This window comes from Urocitellus parryii, chromosome 12 (assembly GCF_045843805.1).
Source record: "Urocitellus parryii isolate mUroPar1 chromosome 12, mUroPar1.hap1, whole genome shotgun sequence".
NCBI classification, from domain to species: domain Eukaryota; kingdom Metazoa; phylum Chordata; class Mammalia; order Rodentia; family Sciuridae; genus Urocitellus; species Urocitellus parryii.
Genome location: NC_135542.1, coordinates 17,490,076 through 17,510,337, shown reverse-complemented (window position 1 = coordinate 17,510,337; position 20,262 = coordinate 17,490,076). Strand labels below are relative to the sequence as shown.

Genomic DNA, 20,262 nt, shown 5'->3' with positions numbered 1-20,262 from the left:
AGCCTCCAGGCTCTCTGAGTCTGCAGCAGCTGCTGCCGTACATGTGGCTCCTCCTGAGTGGCTTTAACCTGGAGCACCAAGCACACCACCTGCTGGCCCAGGTTGAAGATGGCAGATCAAGCCAGGCAGAGCCTGAGAGCCAGGCGGACCGGGGTGAGTACCTAAGTACCTCAACACACCTCCAAACCATACCCCTCCAATTAGTGTAGCCCTGTATGAGTAGATGAGTCCACTGTCAAGGTGGAGGCACCCACCATCAAGTGCTTTTCCCCAAACCCACCTGTGATCATTGCTGCAGTGGGGAGAAAACCTTCAACACATGAGTCTTTGGGGACCAATCCAGATACAAAGTCTAGCTGTTTCTCTTTGATGGGTCCAACGTGAACTAAGAGGTACTGGGGTACAAGGGGCTATTTCCTTGAAAGGTGTTCCTGTAGTGGACCTCCTGTGCATAGAGGGTCCTCAGGGATTAATCAGTGGGGAGTCTTTGGTGGAACAGAAGCTGGATTCGGGGGCTCTCAGGTCTGTGTGTGAGACCTGAGCTGGCAGAGGCTCTCAGTTGTGGGGGATGTTGGGTAGTGTATTCCTTGAGTGTCACCTACCACGCCTCTGCCCCTGCCTTTCCAGAGCTGAGGGTCCCTGCTGATGCGAAAGTCTCTCACGGCCTGATTGGAGGAGTGCATTACGACTTTCTTCTTCGAGAAACAGATGCCAGCAAGTCGTTGAAGGTCAAACCAAAGGAGGTAAACAGCCACCTTCTTCAGTCTTTACTCCTGGTGCCACTCCACATCCTCCAAGGGGACAAGAACCTCAGGTTCTGGATGGATGTTGTAGAATGCCCACAGAGCCAACTGCCAGGCTGGGTGGGGTGCAGTTGCTGGGCTTTGCTGATGTTGTCATCCCCCACAGTTCTTGGAACCTTCTGTGGCAGTGGCATCCAGGACCCCAGCAGCTGTGAGCAGCAGCTCTGCAGTGGCTGCAGGATCATTGCCCCAGGCCACCCAAAGCAATGAGTGCTGCATGAGAAAAGTCACCAGTAGCAGCTCCTCACTGCTTCACTCCAGCGAGCAGGTGGAAGACAGCCGCGTTGTTCACGTCCTCCTAGAGGGACAGAGCCTGAGGGAGACAAAGCGCATCCCGGTAAGCCCGACAGCAGGGCTGCCTCCTGGGTGTCCACACAGTGGAAGGCAGGAGACACAGCCAACCCCAGGGCTATGGTGGGAAATAGAGAAGAGAGAGGTCCGTCTTAAGGGCTTGACCTGAGGAGGGAGAGCATCAGCATGCCCAGCTTCCGTGGTGAGTGGGCCTGTGTATTGTGGGTTTTGCAGGCCAGAAGTGCAGACGGAAGTGCTGTGGACAGATGAAGGCAGAGATATGTCCAGGGTGCAGGCTGCAGTGCCTAGAACTTGGTATTCTCAATGAGTGAAGTTGGAGCAGAGGAGGTGGCAGTGACTTGTCACATGTGTAGGAGGGGATGTGTTCCTGGTGGCAGGGAAGAGAACCTCCTTAGCATGACTAGGTGTAGGAATTTGGGGTCGGGATCACCTGGGGGGTCATGCCAAAGCTTCGGAATGTTAGGCTTTGCATGTATGTAAATACGGAGCTAAAGGGGTTCTTGGCAGAATTTCTATGGATGTGCAGTAGACACGCTAATGCTGCAGGTGTCCAGCTGCAGAGGAGACATGTTCAGTGACTGCCAGTGCTGAGTCAAGTACATCGTTACAACCAGACCCGCACCGAGCTTCCAGAGGCCAGGGCCTCTCAAAGCTATCATGAAGCACTCAAGTGCACACTCTTGTATCTGAGTCTGTTTTGTGTCGTGGCAGTCAGGACCCAAATTTTCAGTGCATCTGCCTCTTCCACCCACAAAGGCAGCCTGCATCCCAGATCACACTTGGTGCGCAGATCCCTGGCCCATTGCTCTCATCTCAGTGAGATGAGAGTGTGTCTGTGCATAGGCAGTTTGGTCCTTTGACATGAGTGGAATGTGGCTCCCCAGGGGGAGGGGAGATGGCAGGTACAGGCAGATATTTGTACCAGGATTGTTCTAGTAGCACATTGCAAGAACCCAGGTGGTATATGGAGGACACACTCAGGTAGCAGGATAACAAGATTGTGCCCTTGTATATGTAGCTGAGATTTCTCCTGAATGTTTGACCACAGTCTTCTGGGTAGCTCTTCTAAAAGCCATTCTCTGATGACATTTGTCCCACCCTGATCCAGGTGACCTTTCAGGAGACGGTGACAAGCCTCATCCGCAGGGCCTTGGACCAAAATTTGTTGCAGCATGAGGATGTGGACAACTTTGAGCTGCTGTATATGATGTCTGAGGATGAGAGTAAGTAGGACAATCAGACAGTGGGGAGACATGATCCACAGTGGGCTCAGGATAACTGACAGCCAAGAGAAAGTGGGCCTTGGCCCCAAAATACCAAAGTGTGATGGGCCTGGCGGAGACTCTCAGGGGTTGTGGGTGTTTTGTGGTATAATCCTTGAGTGCCACCTGACAATTCTCTCCACTTCGCTCTGCAGAAATCAAGGTCTCTGACCACTCACTCGTGTGTCTGTCCATGAATCTGGGAGTACAATATTTCATCGTGAGGAAACGCCCCCAGGTCAAGGGAAAGGAGGTAAACACCTACCTTATTCAAGCTGTGCATGTGCTGCCATTCCACTCCGACCTGAGGAAATAAGAAGCCTCAGCACCTGGACATATTTGCTGGAAGCCCATAGAGCCAACTGACAGTCTGGGGTGGCTTTGTGTTTCTGGGTTTGCTGATGTTCCATCCCCCACAGTTCTCAGAATCAACCTGCAAGTCCTCCAGGCCGCTTTCCCACAAGCAGGTGGGAGACACCTGCTTAATTCGTGTCCACTTAGAAACACAAAGTCCAGAGATGGCCAAGAGTGTTCTGGTAAGCCTGGGAGCAGGGGTGTCCCGTGGTGCTTACACCTGGGTGGGGAGCAGACACTGGTCCAATACCATGGACTACTCATGCCCTCTTGAATTTGGAGCTTCTGGATGATCAGGAGGATAGATGGGAATCAAGAAGGGAGAGGTCAGTGTGAAGGGCTGGAGCTGAGATGAGCGAGTGCAGCAGCTTGTCCACTGCCATGTCTGAGGGAGTCTGTGTGTCAGGTGGCAGCATGCAGTCCAGAAGGGCAGGGACAGGTATGGGTGACAGATGAGAATAGGACAGGAACTAGGTTGCAGGTTCCCTTGTATGGGATGCTGACGTCTATGGAGGAGGACAGCAGTGTGAGGTTCTCCGTGTTCCTTGAACAAGGAGCTGAGAGAGTCTCTCTGCAGAGTCGATATGGATGTGGAGCAAGCACACTAAATGTCCAGGTAACCCAATGACCACCCTTGCCGGATGAGGTGCCCTCCTACATCCCAGCCAGCACTGAGCCTCTGGAGGCCAGGAGCTCTCGTGGCTATCTTTCAGCACTCCTGTGTGTGGTCATGTTCCTGGGTCTGTTTTTGGCCCTGGCAATCCAGACCAAAGCCTCTAGGTTTTGTGCCTAGGCCATTCCCAATGCCGCCTGCATCCTCGGGCATACCTGGGATCTTGGAGGCTATTGTCCCATTCCTCCCAACTTGTGGGATGAGATTGCATCTGTATGCAGGTAGTGGGGTCCTTTCACTCCGAGAGGAGTGCAGCTCCACAAAGAGCAATGGCAGGCCCAGGAAGTCCTATGTACAAGGATTGGGCTAGTAGCCTGTGGGAAGAGCCCACACGATGAACAGGAGGTCAGCCTCAGGTAGTAGGGTCATGGATGTTGCACTTGTATTTAGAGCGGAGGTGCCTCCAGAATGCCCCTGCCCACTGTCCTTGAGTAGTCACTTCAAGGCCCATTTCCTGAAGGCCTGTCTCCCATGCTGCTCCAGGTGACCTGCCAGGATAGGGCTCCTGTTGTCATCCGCAGCGCCCTCGACCTACACTTCCTTACTGAGGAGAATCCAGAGGATTATGAGCTGGGCCAAATCATCTCTCGCCGTCAGAGTAAGTGAGACAATCAGATAGCAGAGAGCAAGGGTCAGGATGTGGACTCAGGTCAACTCTTAGCAACAAAGAGTAGTCTCTGACCCCCAAGAACACTCCAACAGGTGTGTTGGGTTCGTGCACAAAGCCAACTGCACTTCTGCTGGTGGAAGGTCTTGAGGTCCAATAGTATACCCCAGTGGATATTGCGGCTCCCCACCAGGTGCCCTCCCCTGGACATGAACAGGCATCCAAAGCTGACATCTTTGAGGAGTGAGGAGGAAAGCCTCTCTCCAGGAGCAGTATGTTTTCATGGTCTGGGATAGGAGTGGTTTCAAAGGAACATGGGAATGCATGGGCTAAAGAGGGAACTGGCATTTTGTGGACTGAAGCAGTACTATTGAAAGCCTTCTGTGTGACCAGAAAACCACTGCCTGGGCAGAGCATTGCCAGGATTCTAGCAAGCAGTAACAGGATGAAATTGGGAAGAAAACACAGCCTGGGAGACAGCCTGAATCATCTGTTTTTGCATAAATTCCATGGTCTTACGCACCTGAGTCCACTAGGCAAGGAGTGATCACAATAGCCAGGTTGTGATCCCTAACTAAAGTCAGATGAGGGCTTCCTGAGCACTTAGCCACAGAGCTCATCTGATAATAATGCCAGCGCTTTTCTGTTGGTTGGTTGGTTGGTTGGTTGGTTTTTGTGAGCCAAACACCACAGCAGCCATTATCCCAGCCTATGTACCCTGAAGACCACCATCCCTATGAGTTCTAGGATCACTTGTCTCCTATCTTAACCTACTGTTAGGTTAGTAGAGTCTATGGAAGAGGAAGTCTGCCTGGGGCCTTGGTAGCCTAAGAAATTCATAGCAGAGATCTCCACATCCAACCCAGAAGGGATGGAGAACAGGCTCTAGGTTAGAGGAGGGCGACAGGAAACACATGTTCAGAGGAAGGAGAAGCGGCTGTTGTATTCCCCCACTCGGGGTCATGGCACCACTGGGCCATACACCATGTTGGAGGGAAGCAGTCCCTTTGCTGGTCTTTGGAACCATTGTTCTCAGTAGGGCAGTATTTGGAATGTGGCCTCCATTCTCAGAAGCCTGGTTCACATGGAGGCGGGCTCCACCAACGCAGAAGCATGGCTCTAACGTGGTATCCGTGCTGGTCAGCCTGTCCTCACTGTGGCCATACTTGAGGAAAATAACTCAGAGGAGGAATCCTAGGCCTTTTCTCTGGGTTTCATAGCTTTCTCTTTGGTTGTGCACTGAGGCTGTCCATAAAGCTCTAGTGTGTGGCAGTGGAGAGCTCCTCAGCCCTTGCCACAAAGGCATAGACTGGGAGAGAGAGAACGAGGCTGGCAGAGAGGGAGAGAGAGAAAGATGGAGAGGGAGGACCTCTACTTGGAGAATGAGGATTCAGTGGAGCCAACAGGAACAAGGTACTGTTGCCCAGGGCACAACCCTGTTTAGGTCTTCCTCCAACCATGCTCAACCTTTCTTCCAGTCCCTCCCACCCCCCAGTAGTGTATTCATCTTGAATGAGAATTTCATGTTGACATCAGAGCACTCACCATCCAATGCTTCCCTCCAAACCCACCTATGAAGATGGCTCATGTGGGGACTGAATCTTCGGCACAGGAGCCTTTTGTGGGAGATTTCAGATGCAAACCCTAGTGGTGTGCTTTGGCAGATGCAAGAGGACCTGAGATGTTCTGGAGTCCAAAGCCTTTGGTAGGAACAGACATTAGGTCTGTTGAAGTGCTCTGCCTAGTTCTTCCTCAGGGAGGACTGTGGAGGCTCTCTTTGTTGGTATTGGTGCTGAATTGGAGAGCTCTCAGGTGTGTGGCTCTGGCCTTTTCTGGCACAGGCTCTCAGATGTTGGCGTGTCCTAGGGAGCACCTCCTGAGTGCCACCTTCTTTTTGTACACCCCTCTCTCCCCAGAGCTGAGGATTCCAGCAGAGGCCAACGTATTTTATGCCAAGAATCCTCACAAAAAATCCAACTTTGTGCTGAGGAAAAGGAGCCTCTCCCAAAAGAATGATGGGTGGATCCAGCCTCAACCTCCCTCTCGTCCTGGAAAGAAGGCTCCAGCCCTCCTGAGGATGCTTGCAAAACCATTCTGCTGCTGTGTGCCTGGGCGGGGCTGAGGCAGCCCAGGAATATTTACATTGATTACTATTTTCTTCAAAGTTTGAATCTATAGTTTGCCATTGTCCTTGACCTTGTTTAGTAACACAGTTGTTACTCTATCCTGTATTTGTTGTTTCCATTAATATATTATTATTTTAAAATATATATGTTTTTGTTACCTGATCTACTGTGATGATTTGAGTATACTAAATGTAGCAGTGATTCCTAAAGGACACATCCAAACCAACAGGAAGGAATGTTTCATTCTATCAGCAAGAACTTTGGTTTTTAGGAGTTTGGCAGATGGCATTATCTGAGTCAGTTTTCCAATGGGGGCAATGAAGTATCAGCTATGATGGTCCAAACACAAACAAAGACACACAAACACACACAAGAGCACACACACTCACTGAGAGATAGATAGACAGATGGAGTTGGTCTCTGCTGAAATACTTTGGAGACATGGTTCTGATTTCTCCCCTTTTGGAGTATTTTCAATTGCACAAGGTGTCTTGCAAATGAACCCATGTCTGAGGAAGACATGCATGTGTACTTCACATGCCACTTTTCACATAGCAGGAAGGTCATGTAATATTTTTCATGCAGCTGTCTTTTGACTGTGAACCATCCCATGAGGTCAGCTGTGGAATTTTCAACTTGTAGCATCACAATGGGGATCCACTCTTTGGATTTGGGGATATTTCCGATTTTCTTGATTCAGATTGGAATGATATATATATATATTAGTTTTTGATGAAAATTCTGCATTTGATGGTAATGAATGTCGTGCATCTAGGAATCTGTAGAGTGCAGACAATGAATGGATGCCTACTGTTGTCTGGACTGGTCTGAAAAGTCCTGTAGCATCTGAGCATGTGTGAGGGCTGTACAGGTCTTGCAAAAAGTCCAGGTCAGATGATCCTGCACAAAGCTGAACTCCTAGTGGTCTCCACAACAGTGTAAGGGCCAAGGAGAAACACACTTCCACACAGAAGTTGGGAAGCTACCTTATGAAGGTGATCATAGATACGGGATTATTAATATATCCAGGTTGGCATCTATTATTTTTTTAGCTTTTGACTTTCGCAGCTGTGGGCATCTTGACAACCATCAACTCCCTGTAAGCACAGACAACTCTATAAGAACCTGAGGATAAATTTCCCTGTGCATGTCCCCTTGTGAAACTGCTTAAGCACCGCCTGGTTTACACACAGGTGGAATTTCTAGGTCAAAGTGTGCATGTTTACTTCTTTGACTAAGCACTGCCAGGTGGCTCCTCTGCATAGCTCTACCTGTGGCCAGGATTGTATTATCTAGCTTTCTAACTTTTGCATGTTGAGTAGATACATAGTGGGAGCACACTGTTTTTGTTGGTATTTTTCTTAGTATCTATTCTGATGCTTTTCACTGGGGGATTTTTCCTGTGAAAATGGGCTTCCTCTACTTGACCTTATTATCTTCTTCTTTTTCAAATTTTTTTCAATGTGACTTTTTAATTTTAGTTTTATTAAAGACATTGACCCTTGCTTGCATAGTCTATATCTAAAGGATCAGTCCTTGCTCCAAGGCCCAGCTTGCTCTCAGCTGCCCCAGGAGGGGAACAGTCTTTGGCGGTAGACAAGAGACACCCCTGCAGGGGGCACAAGTGCTTTGGCCCTCTGGTGTCTTGCCAGCAGTGCTTCCCATGCTCACAGAGGGTTTCAGACACTGAGTCAATGGTCCAGGTGGTCTTTTGTTCAGTCTGATCTCAAATTGAGCTCCTCTGAGAGGTCATATTGAAGTCCTTCTGTGTACCTGACCCATCGTTTTAAACAATATTCCAAGTTCACTTTTTGTGTGTACATGGGTTCTGGGGATTGAACCCAGGGCCTTGAGCCTATGAGGCAAGTGACCTACCTGAGCTACACCCTCAGAGACCCCTGTAAAGGTATTTCCCCTCAGACTCGGGGTCTAAGTTGCAAGGCTGACCTCAAAAGTTCCTCTTGTCTCAGCCTCCCTGGTGGCTGGCATGACAGGGAACACCTGGGACTGTCACACTCTAGCCTGTGATGGGAACTCATGTGCATCTATCCAGGGCTGAGCATGGTTCTGCAGAGCTGTGCTCCAGACTCCCTGCAGGGCTGTGGAAGTTTCTGCTGCCCAGCAGCTCTGGTGCCATGCCCAGTGCTCCTCCCAGCCTGGGGCAGGCAGCTGCCCATTGCTGTAGGCCGACCTTATTTTCTTCTTATGGCACTCGTCCGTTCTCTGGAGTATGTTGGATTGTTTGTCCATTACGAGTCTAACAGGTCCTCTAGAACCTTCAAATAATTAGTAAAATTCCTAAAGAGTAAGTGAGCATGCACAGAAATTGGGCTAATATTTTGGGAAGAACAATGTTGGATGATATATTCATGGCCAGTTATCTTTTATTACTTACAAAATGATAAAATACTGAAGCAATACCATGGGCTGAGCTAAAATAGATCCTCAGGATCTTAGGCATTCTGTAATAAATCTGCATCACTGGAAGTATAGAGTTGATCAACTCTGAGTAATGAAACAGAAGTAAAGGTATCAAAGCAAATGATCATCTGTTTCCAATTTTCTGTGATTTGGTTCAAGTGGTAAAGTGGTAATATTTATTAATAATGGATCAAATACGTTGGTCCACTGAGCACCTTAGAGACTGTCCTTTATGGAGCCTAATGATCCTCATTGGGGAATGAGGCCAGGGTCCTAACTGTGGTTAGTGTGAGGACACCATGGGTTCAGAGAGGGAAAGAAGGACAAGGGAAACTCAGATGTCCCTTCATAGCCCCTGGAGTTAGAGGACTTACCCTTTGCACCTGGGATCAGGAGACCTCATTTCCTCGCGGACACGCACACTTAGACGTAAAACTTGAGTGTGGGTACCTTTCTGGGGTCCAGGGCTGTTGTTAGCCACCAGGAATGACAGTGCTCTCCATGCTGAGTGGAGCCATTTTTGCCAGGAAAGAGCCCGTGGTCACGCCTTGTGCAAAGCATCCCGCGCCAGGGGCTCCCATCCCTACATTCCTGTCCTGAAAGGAAGCCACTCAGAGGCAAGGTGGGTCCAACCACCTCCCATGTGTTCACTCATCACTGTGTTCCAGCAGTCACCCCAGTGAACAGTCCTGATGGGATTGGATGTGGCTCAGAATGTCACCCTCATGAGCTCTACCCTGCTACAGCTGCAGTTCTGCAGTGGGAGAAACTCAAAACCTCAAAACACATGCACATGAAAGAAAAGAGCAAGAGCCAGAGCCCAAACAGGCCAGGTGTGGCAAAGACAGCTGGAGTGCCTAGGTTGGGACTCAGAATTATGTCAGTGGGGCGGCATTGCTGCTGGCACCAGCATGATAACCGAGAGCCAGCCCTGCTCATTTTGGGGAGCAGTGTGTTGGGGAAGGCAGCAGAAATCGAGAGGCAGGATTGAGTTTGGCCCTAGGAGGAGGTTGGGTAAGAGGCCAGTGTGGGTTGGAGGGCCTGGGCAGATAGAGAGAGGCCAGGGCACACCCCAAAGCCTGGAGACTGCACTTGATGTCCAGGGTTGTGAAACACCACCTCCCCTCTTACTCACAACTGAGAGCAAGGGGCATTGATGAGTTCAGTTTGTGTGCGGCTGCATCCAAGGTGGCTCGGCTAGGCACCTCTGTTTCCTTGACTCAGGAGGCTGGGAGTCCAGGCTCCATTGAGGCTCGGCTGGGAGGATCGGACTCTGAGTTTATGCCTGTGTTCCCTGTAGGATCCATGTTGGCTGAGCCTCAGTGTTTTTGTAATGAGAGGATGGGTGACCGTCATGTCTTTATCACAGGACACACTTGCTAAATGGATTTGTTTGCTCTGAGGAGGAAAGAGAGAGGGGGGAGTGGTGCTGGAGACAGGGATGCAGACAGGGGTCATGGACTTGGCATAACTCAGTCTTGGAGGTGATATCCCATCACCTGTACCCACTTCAATTCCCATGAATCCAGAGGCTGAGCCCCCTTGAGGTGAGGGGTGAACCGGTTCTGGGCAGCAGGATGCTGTGGTACCTCGGAGTCTCTGTGAGACCCCAACACTAGACACACTTGGCCCTTTTGAAATCTTAGGAGAAGCCTGGGGAAGTTGTATGGCAGAGGGGAGGAGCAGCCTCTGCATCTCAGTCCCCTCCAACTTGCCATGGTGTAGAGAGGGAACTGCAGCCACGATGGGACAGACATTGGCCATGTCCCTGTGTGGGACACAGGCCTGATTGAGTTAGGGTGCATTCTTTGTCTCTCCCTTTCTTGTGATTATCCCATCTCTACATTTGTGCTTTAGCCACCTGTGAGTCCCATCTCTGGTTTCAGAGAGAATAGAGGGTGTTATGGGCCAATAGACACAATAAACCCTAGAGATTAGATGCTACCCTACTTTCCAGAAAAGCCTGGGCACACCATGAGTTGCACAATGATGGGACCAGGGTCCAAAAGATGCTGAGAGGGAAGGACTGGTTGTGAATGCATTTGGGAAGGCTCCAAGCTGGAACTCTAGTGGCACCAAGCAGGGCAGATGCTGGTGGGGATGTTTGGGTAGTTGTTGGTGAACACCTGCGCACCTGAGATGGGTAGGCATGGAGGAGAAATCAGCAGCCCATAGGGCTTTTGAAAGTGGTCTTATGTGAAAAGAGGCTCAGGTATGGGCACAGGAAATGACATCATTGCCTTGACAATGGATCAAACAGAACATGGAACCCTGGTATCCAGGCACCCACTTCACTGACCAAGCCATCCGAGCTCACTTGGTTGGAGCCACTGGAGGGAGAAGGATGTTCTCCTATGGTTGCAGACAATGCCGAGCCTCAGGCTCCCAGGAATCTCAGGGGGGCCAACTAGCCCTTTTGTGGATACACTGGGTGAGGCTTCATCTTAGACGCCAGAGCCTCTGGCGATTGTCGCAGAGGAGCTCAAGAGTAACAGTGAGTAGCACAGGGCAAGTGAGCCCAGCAGGCCCTCTAGTCTGATCCCTGATGAATGGCCCAGGACTCCTATTCTGACTCTGTGTGTGTGTGTGTGTGTGTGTGTGTGTTTGTACTGATGGGAACTGTCCCATTGTGCTTTGACTCTAGTGTATTGGCACAAGTCATTTTTCTGTTTGTCACCATTTCCATTTTGAACCCACCATTCTTGGTCCCAACCCAGGGTGAAAATGATCAGAACACGGAGGAGCCCTTCAGGGTTCAGAGCCTTGAACCTTACAGGCAGGACCAGCTTAGGAATGAGCTCCTGCCTGTCATTTGTGGGAGGAACCTAGAGTTCAGCAGCAACATGGGGTTAATCTCCTGGGATTTCATCCCCACCCAGCAGGTGCTGGATCTCTTGTTCCCAAGGTAAGCACCAGACCACCAAGCCCAAGTGTGTAGCCCCCTCATGCCTCTGTCTTGGGGCTGCCATGTGCCTCTCAGGGACCCAAAGGTTTGTGATACCTAATGAGATAGAGGACCACACTCATAGTGGAATGTCAGCCCCGAATGGTACGAGTCCTGGAGGTGCCTGCCACAGCCTTGCAAGGGCAGTGAACTTCCCCTCTCAGGCAGAGAAACCATCCTGACTCCAGCTGATCCACAGAGGTCCATGGAGCAGTCCCCACACACTGGGCACCACAGCTCAATGGTGTGCACTGAGCTCATTCCCAGGTGGACTCAGTGAGGCCAGGTGGTCTTTCTGGTGTGATGTTGGCTTTGTGAAGAACGTAGATCTGTGCCAGAGGCGTCTCAAAACTCGGGCCTTGGGAAAAGCACTTTTGGGTTAATAAAGACATGTTAGTTTCCATAGTGGGACAGAGCGTCCTAGCTGGGACATAGCTGGACAGGGGCTTTGGACATGGCAGCTCCCACACCCAGAGATATGTGGGAATCAGCAGTTTGGGCTCATTCACTGGTGAACATGGAGAAAGCACCCACTGTGTGAAGACACGTTTCCAGTCCCGTTTCATAATTCAGTGAAAAATGGGGTGCAAATGATTGCCATTGTGTCCCTTTTCATGGGGTCAGCCTAAACCGCAGGTGCCATGAGTACATATCCTCCATGTGACTGCATCCCTGACTCCATGAGGCATAACTGCACGTTGTCCTCTTCAGTGACTATGGTGGACCCTTGGACCAACTTCAACATGGAATGGGCTTGGGGTCAAGAGGGTGGGCTCCTGTTTCCAGAATAGGGACCTGCAAGGTGATCTGACTTGGGAAGGCTGAGGAAAGACTGCTCTGCCCAATTCAGTTTTCTGCCTGCAGTGTAAGGTGTGGGGCTTCAACAGTAGGAGGGGTAAGGCGGGGAGTTGTAGGTGGAGTCAGGGTCCTCTGGGGAAGGCCCTGGGATAATGGATCCCCCCACACCACACCTCCCTGTCCTCCCCCAGGGCCACAGAGATGTGGTCTGCACTCATGGGAAAAGAGAGGTCCACCGCTACTCAGGGGAACTCAGTGAGAGCTCACAGAGAATGAGGTAGCATTGCAGCCCACGCCAGGGGAGGAGGTGTCTCTTGAGCCCCGAGAAGAGTGGGCAGGAGGACAGACACTCCCAGAAGGTGCATTCCAGGTTGGAGAGCATGTAGCCAAGGGGAAGAAGAGTGTCAGGCCTGCCCAGAGGAGGGGAGAGCTGGTCAAACCATGGATCTAGCGCTCCTTCGTTGAAGGTTCTTTGCCTGTAGCGACCTGTCCTGACCCTGCCTGTACAGCCACTGTGTCTTGCCTGAGGTGGACTGGTGTGTTCAGAACCAGGGACGGTTCAGGAGGGTAGGGTCAGAGGTTTGCTCTGGAGGCCGTGGCGAAGGCAAGGCCAGGGTTTTGCTGACTCCACACCTGCCTCCCCACAGTGCCTCATCTTCCTTCCTGGGGACCTGGGTGAACTTCTACTCCGAGGCTTCCCATCAGCCTCCAGGCTCTCTGAGTCTGCAGCAGCTGCTGCCGTACATGTGGCTCCTCCTGAGTGGCTTTAACCTGGAGCACCAAGCACACCACCTGCTGGCCCAGGTTGAAGATGGCAGATCAAGCCAGGCAGAGCCTGAGAGCCAGGCGGACCGGGGTGAGTACCTAAGTACCTCAACACACCTCCAAACCATACCCCTCCAATTAGTGTAGCCCTGTATGAGTAGATGAGTCCACTGTCAAGGTGGAGGCACCCACCATCAAGTGCTTTTCCCCAAACCCACCTGTGATCATTGCTGCAGTGGGGAGAAAACCTTCAACACATGAGTCTTTGGGGACCAATCCAGATACAAAGTCTAGCTGTTTCTCTTTGATGGGTCCAACGTGAACTAAGAGGTACTGGGGTACAAGGGGCTATTTCCTTGAAAGGTGTTCCTGTAGTGGACCTCCTGTGCATAGAGGGTCCTCAGGGATTAATCAGTGGGGAGTCTTTGGTGGAACAGAAGCTGGATTCGGGGGCTCTCAGGTCTGTGTGTGAGACCTGAGCTGGCAGAGGCTCTCAGTTGTGGGGGATGTTGGGTAGTGTATTCCTTGAGTGTCACCTACCACGCCTCTGCCCCTGCCTTTCCAGAGCTGAGGGTCCCTGCTGATGCGAAAGTCTCTCACGGCCTGATTGGAGGAGTGCATTACGACTTTCTTCTTCGAGAAACAGATGCCAGCAAGTCGTTGAAGGTCAAACCAAAGGAGGTAAACAGCCACCTTCTTCAGTCTTTACTCCTGGTGCCACTCCACATCCTCCAAGGGGACAAGAACCTCAGGTTCTGGATGGATGTTGTAGAATGCCCACAGAGCCAACTGCCAGGCTGGGTGGGGTGCAGTTGCTGGGCTTTGCTGATGTTGTCATCCCCCACAGTTCTTGGAACCTTCTGTGGCAGTGGCATCCAGGACCCCAGCAGCTGTGAGCAGCAGCTCTGCAGTGGCTGCAGGATCATTGCCCCAGGCCACCCAAAGCAATGAGTGCTGCATGAGAAAAGTCACCAGTAGCAGCTCCTCACTGCTTCACTCCAGCGAGCAGGTGGAAGACAGCCGCGTTGTTCACGTCCTCCTAGAGGGACAGAGCCTGAGGGAGACAAAGCGCATCCCGGTAAGCCCGACAGCAGGGCTGCCTCCTGGGTGTCCACACAGTGGAAGGCAGGAGACACAGCCAACCCCAGGGCTATGGTGGGAAATAGAGAAGAGAGAGGTCCGTCTTAAGGGCTTGACCTGAGGAGGGAGAGCATCAGCATGCCCAGCTTCCGTGGTGAGTGGGCCTGTGTATTGTGGGTTTTGCAGGCCAGAAGTGCAGACGGAAGTGCTGTGGACAGATGAAGGCAGAGATATGTCCAGGGTGCAGGCTGCAGTGCCTAGAACTTGGTATTCTCAATGAGTGAAGTTGGAGCAGAGGAGGTGGCAGTGACTTGTCACATGTGTAGGAGGGGATGTGTTCCTGGTGGCAGGGAAGAGAACCTCCTTAGCATGACTAGGTGTAGGAATTTGGGGTCGGGATCACCTGGGGGGTCATGCCAAAGCTTCGGAATGTTAGGCTTTGCATGTATGTAAATACGGAGCTAAAGGGGTTCTTGGCAGAATTTCTATGGATGTGCAGTAGACACGCTAATGCTGCAGGTGTCCAGCTGCAGAGGAGACATGTTCAGTGACTGCCAGTGCTGAGTCAAGTACATCGTTACAACCAGACCCGCACCGAGCTTCCAGAGGCCAGGGCCTCTCAAAGCTATCATGAAGCACTCAAGTGCACACTCTTGTATCTGAGTCTGTTTTGTGTCGTGGCAGTCAGGACCCAAATTTTCAGTGCATCTGCCTCTTCCACCCACAAAGGCAGCCTGCATCCCAGATCACACTTGGTGCGCAGATCCCTGGCCCATTGCTCTCATCTCAGTGAGATGAGAGTGTGTCTGTGCATAGGCAGTTTGGTCCTTTGACATGAGTGGAATGTGGCTCCCCAGGGGGAGGGGAGATGGCAGGTACAGGCAGATATTTGTACCAGGATTGTTCTAGTAGCACATTGCAAGAACCCAGGTGGTATATGGAGGACACACTCAGGTAGCAGGATAACAAGATTGTGCCCTTGTATATGTAGCTGAGATTTCTCCTGAATGTTTGACCACAGTCTTCTGGGTAGCTCTTCTAAAAGCCATTCTCTGATGACATTTGTCCCACCCTGATCCAGGTGACCTTTCAGGAGACGGTGACAAGCCTCATCCGCAGGGCCTTGGACCAAAATTTGTTGCAGCATGAGGATGTGGACAACTTTGAGCTGCTGTATATGATGTCTGAGGATGAGAGTAAGTAGGACAATCAGACAGTGGGGAGACATGATCCACAGTGGGCTCAGGATAACTGACAGCCAAGAGAAAGTGGGCCTTGGCCCCAAAATACCAAAGTGTGATGGGCCTGGCGGAGACTCTCAGGGGTTGTGGGTGTTTTGTGGTATAATCCTTGAGTGCCACCTAACAATTCTCTCCACTTCGCTCTGCAGAAATCAAGGTCTCTGACCACTCACTCGTGTGTCTGTCCATGAATCTGGGAGCACAATATTTCATCGTGAGGAAACGCCCCCAGGTCAAGGGAAAGGAGGTAAACACCTACCTTATTCAAGCTGTGCATGTGCTGCCATTCCACTCCGACCTGAGGAAATAAGAAGCCTCAGCACCTGGACATATTTGCTGGAAGCCCATAGAGCCAACTGACAGTCTGGGGTGGCTTTGTGTTTCTGGGTTTGCTGATGTTCCATCCCCCACAGTTCTCAGAATCAACCTGCAAGTCCTCCAGGCCGCTTTCCCACAAGCAGGTGGGAGACACCTGCTTAATTCGTGTCCACTTAGAAACACAAAGTCCAGAGATGGCCAAGAGTGTTCTGGTAAGCCTGGGAGCAGGGGTGTCCCGTGGTGCTTACACCTGGGTGGGGAGCAGACACTGGTCCAATACCATGGACTACTCATGCCCTCTTGAATTTGGAGCTTCTGGATGATCAGGAGGATAGATGGGAATCAAGAAGGGAGAGGTCAGTGTGAAGGGCTGGAGCTGAGATGAGCGAGTGCAGCAGCTTGTCCACTGCCATGTCTGAGGGAGTCTGTGTGTCAGGTGGCAGCATGCAGTCCAGAAGGGCAGGGACAGGTATGGGTGACAGATGAGAATAGGACAGGAACTAGGTTGCAGGTTCCCTTGTATGGGATGCTGACGTCTATGGAGGAGGACAGCAGTGTGAGGTTCTCCGTGTTCCTTGAACAAGGAGCTGAGAGAGTCTCTCTGCAGAGTCGATATGGATGTGGAGCAAGCACACTAAATGTCCAGGTAACCCAATGACCACCCTTGCCGGATGAGGTGCCCTCCTACATCCCAGCCAGCACTGAGCCTCTGGAGGCCAGGAGCTCTCGTGGCTATCTTTCAGCACTCCTGTGTGTGGTCATGTTCCTGGGTCTGTTTTTGGCCCTGGCAATCCAGACCAAAGCCTCTAGGTTTTGTGCCTAGGCCATTCCCAATGCCGCCTGCATCCTCGGGCATACCTGGGATCTTGGAGGCTATTGTCCCATTCCTCCCAACTTGTGGGATGAGATTGCATCTGTATGCAGGTAGTGGGGTCCTTTCACTCCGAGAGGAGTGCAGCTCCACAAAGAGCAATGGCAGGCCCAGGAAGTCCTATGTACAAGGATTGGGCTAGTAGCCTGTGGGAAGAGCCCACACGATGAACAGGAGGTCAGCCTCAGGTAGTAGGGTCATGGATGTTGCACTTGTATTTAGAGCGGAGGTGCCTCCAGAATGCCCCTGCCCACTGTCCTTGAGTAGTCACTTCAAGGCCCATTTCCTGAAGGCCTGTCTCCCATGCTGCTCCAGGTGACCTGCCAGGATAGGGCTCCTGTTGTCATCCGCAGCGCCCTCGACCTACACTTCCTTACTGAGGAGAATCCAGAGGATTATGAGCTGGGCCAAATCATCTCTCGCCGTCAGAGTAAGTGAGACAATCAGATAGCAGAGAGCAAGGGTCAGGATGTGGACTCAGGTCAACTCTTAGCAACAAAGAGTAGTCTCTGACCCCCAAGAACACTCCAACAGGTGTGTTGGGTTCGTGCACAAAGCCAACTGCACTTCTGCTGGTGGAAGGTCTTGAGGTCCAATAGTATACCCCAGTGGATATTGCGGCTCCCCACCAGGTGCCCTCCCCTGGACATGAACAGGCATCCAAAGCTGACATCTTTGAGGAGTGAGGAGGAAAGCCTCTCTCCAGGAGCAGTATGTTTTCATGGTCTGGGATAGGAGTGGTTTCAAAGGAACATGGGAATGCATGGGCTAAAGAGGGAACTGGCATTTTGTGGACTGAAGCAGTACTATTGAAAGCCTTCTGTGTGACCAGAAAACCACTGCCTGGGCAGAGCATTGCCAGGATTCTAGCAAGCAGTAACAGGATGAAATTGGGAAGAAAACACAGTCTGGGAGACAGCCTGAATCATCTGTTTTTGCATAAATTCCATGGTCTTACGCACCTGAGTCCACTAGGCAAGGAGTGATCACAATAGCCAGGTTGTGATCCCTAACTAAAGTCAGATGAGGGCTTCCTGAGCACTTAGCCACAGAGCTCATCTGATAATAATGCCAGCGCTTTTCTGTTGGTTGGTTGGTTGGTTGGTTGGTTTTTGTGAGCCAAACACCACAGCAGCCATTATCCCAGCCTATGTACCCTGAAGACCACCATCCCTATGAGTTCTAGGATCACTTGTCTCCTATCTTAACCTACTGTTAGGTTAGTAGAGTCTATGGAAGAGGAAGTCTGCCTGGGGCCTTGGTAGCCTAAGAAATTCATAGCAGAGATCTCCACATCCAACCCAGAAGGGATGGAGAACAGGCTCTAGGTTAGAGGAGGGCGACAGGAAACACATGTTCAGAGGAAGGAGAAGCGGCTGTTGTATTCCCCCACTCGGGGTCATGGCACCACTGGGCCATACACCATGTTGGAGGGAAGCAGTCCCTTTGCTGGTCTTTGGAACCATTGTTCTCAGTAGGGCAGTATTTGGAATGTGGCCTCCATTCTCAGAAGCCTGGTTCACATGGAGGCGGGCTCCACCAACGCAGAAGCATGGCTCTAACGTGGTATCCGTGCTGGTCAGCCTGTCCTCACTGTGGCCATACTTGAGGAAAATAACTCAGAGGAGGAATCCTAGGCCTTTTCTCTGGGTTTCATAGCTTTCTCTTTGGTTGTGCACTGAGGCTGTCCATAAAGCTCTAGTGTGTGGCAGTGGAGAGCTCCTCAGCCCTTGCCACAAAGGCATAGACTGGGAGAGAGAGAACGAGGCTGGCAGAGAGGGAGAGAGAGAAAGATGGAGAGGGAGGACCTCTACTTGGAGAATGAGGATTCAGTGGAGCCAACAGGAACAAGGTACTGTTGCCCAGGGCACAACCCTGTTTAGGTCTTCCTCCAACCATGCTCAACCTTTCTTCCAGTCCCTCCCACCCCCCAGTAGTGTATTCATCTTGAATGAGAATTTCATGTTGACATCAGAGCACTCACCATCCAATGCTTCCCTCCAAACCCACCTATGAAGATGGCTCATGTGGGGACTGAATCTTCGGCACAGGAGCCTTTTGTGGGAGATTTCAGATGCAAACCCTAGTGGTGTGCTTTGGCAGATGCAAGAGGACCTGAGATGTTCTGGAGTCCAAAGCCTTTGGTAGGAACAGACATTAGGTCTGTTGAAGTGCTCTGCCTAGTTCTTCCTCAGGGAGGACTGTGGAGGCTCTCTTTGTTGGTATTGGTGCTGAATTGGAGAGCTCTCAGGTGTGTGGCTCTGGCCTTTTCTGGCACAGGCTCTCAGATGTTGGCGTGTCCTAGGGAGCACCTCCTGAGTGCCACCTTCTTTTTGTACACCCCTCTCTCCCCAGAGCTGAGGATTCCAGCAGAGGCCAACGTATTTTATGCCAAGAATCCTCACAAAAAATCCAACTTTGTGCTGAGGAAAAGGAGCCTCTCCCAAAAGAATGATGGGTGGATCCAGCCTCAACCTCCCTCTCGTCCTGGAAAGAAGGCTCCAGCCCTCCTGAGGATGCTTGCAAAACCATTCTGCTGCTGTGTGCCTGGGCGGGGCTGAGGCAGCCCAGGAATATTTACATTGATTACTATTTTCTTCAAAGTTTGAATCTATAGTTTGCCATTGTCCTTGACCTTGTTTAGTAACACAGTTGTTACTCTATCCTGTATTTGTTGTTTCCATTAATATATTATTATTTTAAAATATATATGTTTTTGTTACCTGATCTACTGTGATGATTTGAGTATACTAAATGTAGCAGTGATTCCTAAAGGACACATCCAAACCAACAGGAAGGAATGTTTCATTCTATCAGCAAGAACTTTGGTTTTTAGGAGTTTGGCAGATGGCATTATCTGAGTCAGTTTTCCAATGGGGGCAATGAAGTATCAGCTATGATGGTCCAAACACAAACAAAGACACACAAACACACACAAGAGCACACACACTCACTGAGAGATAGATAGACAGATGGAGTTGGTCTCTGCTGAAATACTTTGGAGACATGGTTCTGATTTCTCCCCTTTTGGAGTATTTTCAATTGCACAAGGTGTCTTGCAAATGAACCCATGTCTGAGGAAGACATGCATGTGTACTTCACATGCCACTTTTCACATAGCAGGAAGGTCATGTAATATTTTTCATGCAGCTGTCTTTTGACTGTGAACCATCCCATGAGGTCAGCTGTGGAATTTTCAACTTGTAGCATCACAATGGGGATCCACTCTTTGGATTTGGGGATATTTCCGATTTTCTTGATTCAGATTGGAATGATATATATATATATTAGTTTTTGATGAAAATTCTGCATTTGATGGTAATGAATGTCGTGCATCTAGGAATCTGTAGAGTGCAGACAATGAATGGATGCCTACTGTTGTCTGGACTGGTCTGAAAAGTCCTGTAGCATCTGAGCATGTGTGAGGGCTGTACAGGTCTTGCAAAAAGTCCAGGTCAGATGATCCTGCACAAAGCTGAACTCCTAGTGGTCTCCACAACAGTGTAAGGGCCAAGGAGAAACACACTTCCACACAGAAGTTGGGAAGCTACCTTATGAAGGTGATCATAGATACGGGATTATTAATATATCCAGGTTGGCATCTATTATTTTTTTAGCTTTTGACTTTCGCAGCTGTGGGCATCTTGACAACCATCAACTCCCTGTAAGCACAGACAACTCTATAAG

The 20,262-nt window shown here is 50.7% G+C and overlaps 1 protein-coding gene across 1 annotated transcript; it reads left to right on the top strand.

The window, feature by feature from the left end:
- The first annotated feature begins 11,315 nt into the window (after positions 1 to 11,315).
- Positions 11,316 to 19,136, top strand: LOC144249858 (uncharacterized). Its single transcript, XM_077792055.1, has 9 exons — positions 11,316 to 11,463; positions 12,948 to 13,156; positions 13,631 to 13,746; positions 13,913 to 14,143; positions 15,227 to 15,341; positions 15,536 to 15,633; positions 15,800 to 15,916; positions 16,891 to 17,005; positions 18,931 to 19,136. Exons 1-9 carry the CDS (start codon positions 11,402 to 11,404, stop codon positions 19,134 to 19,136), a joined length of 1,269 nt encoding a protein of 422 aa, XP_077648181.1. The 5' UTR covers positions 11,316 to 11,401.
- Positions 19,137 to 20,262: the final 1,126 nt, after the last annotated feature.

Excerpts from the sequence above, each read along its gene's own strand:
- LOC144249858 (XM_077792055.1), top strand. The coding sequence starts at position 11,402 with ATGGGGTTAATCTCCTGGGATTTCATCCCCACCCAGCAGGTGCTGGAT. Across the intron at positions 13,747-13,912 it reads TGAAGGTCAAACCAAAGGAG|TTCTTGGAACCTTCTGTGGC; the intron begins GTAAACAGCCAC and ends CATCCCCCACAG. Across the intron at positions 15,634-15,799 it reads CCCAGGTCAAGGGAAAGGAG|TTCTCAGAATCAACCTGCAA; the intron begins GTAAACACCTAC and ends CATCCCCCACAG.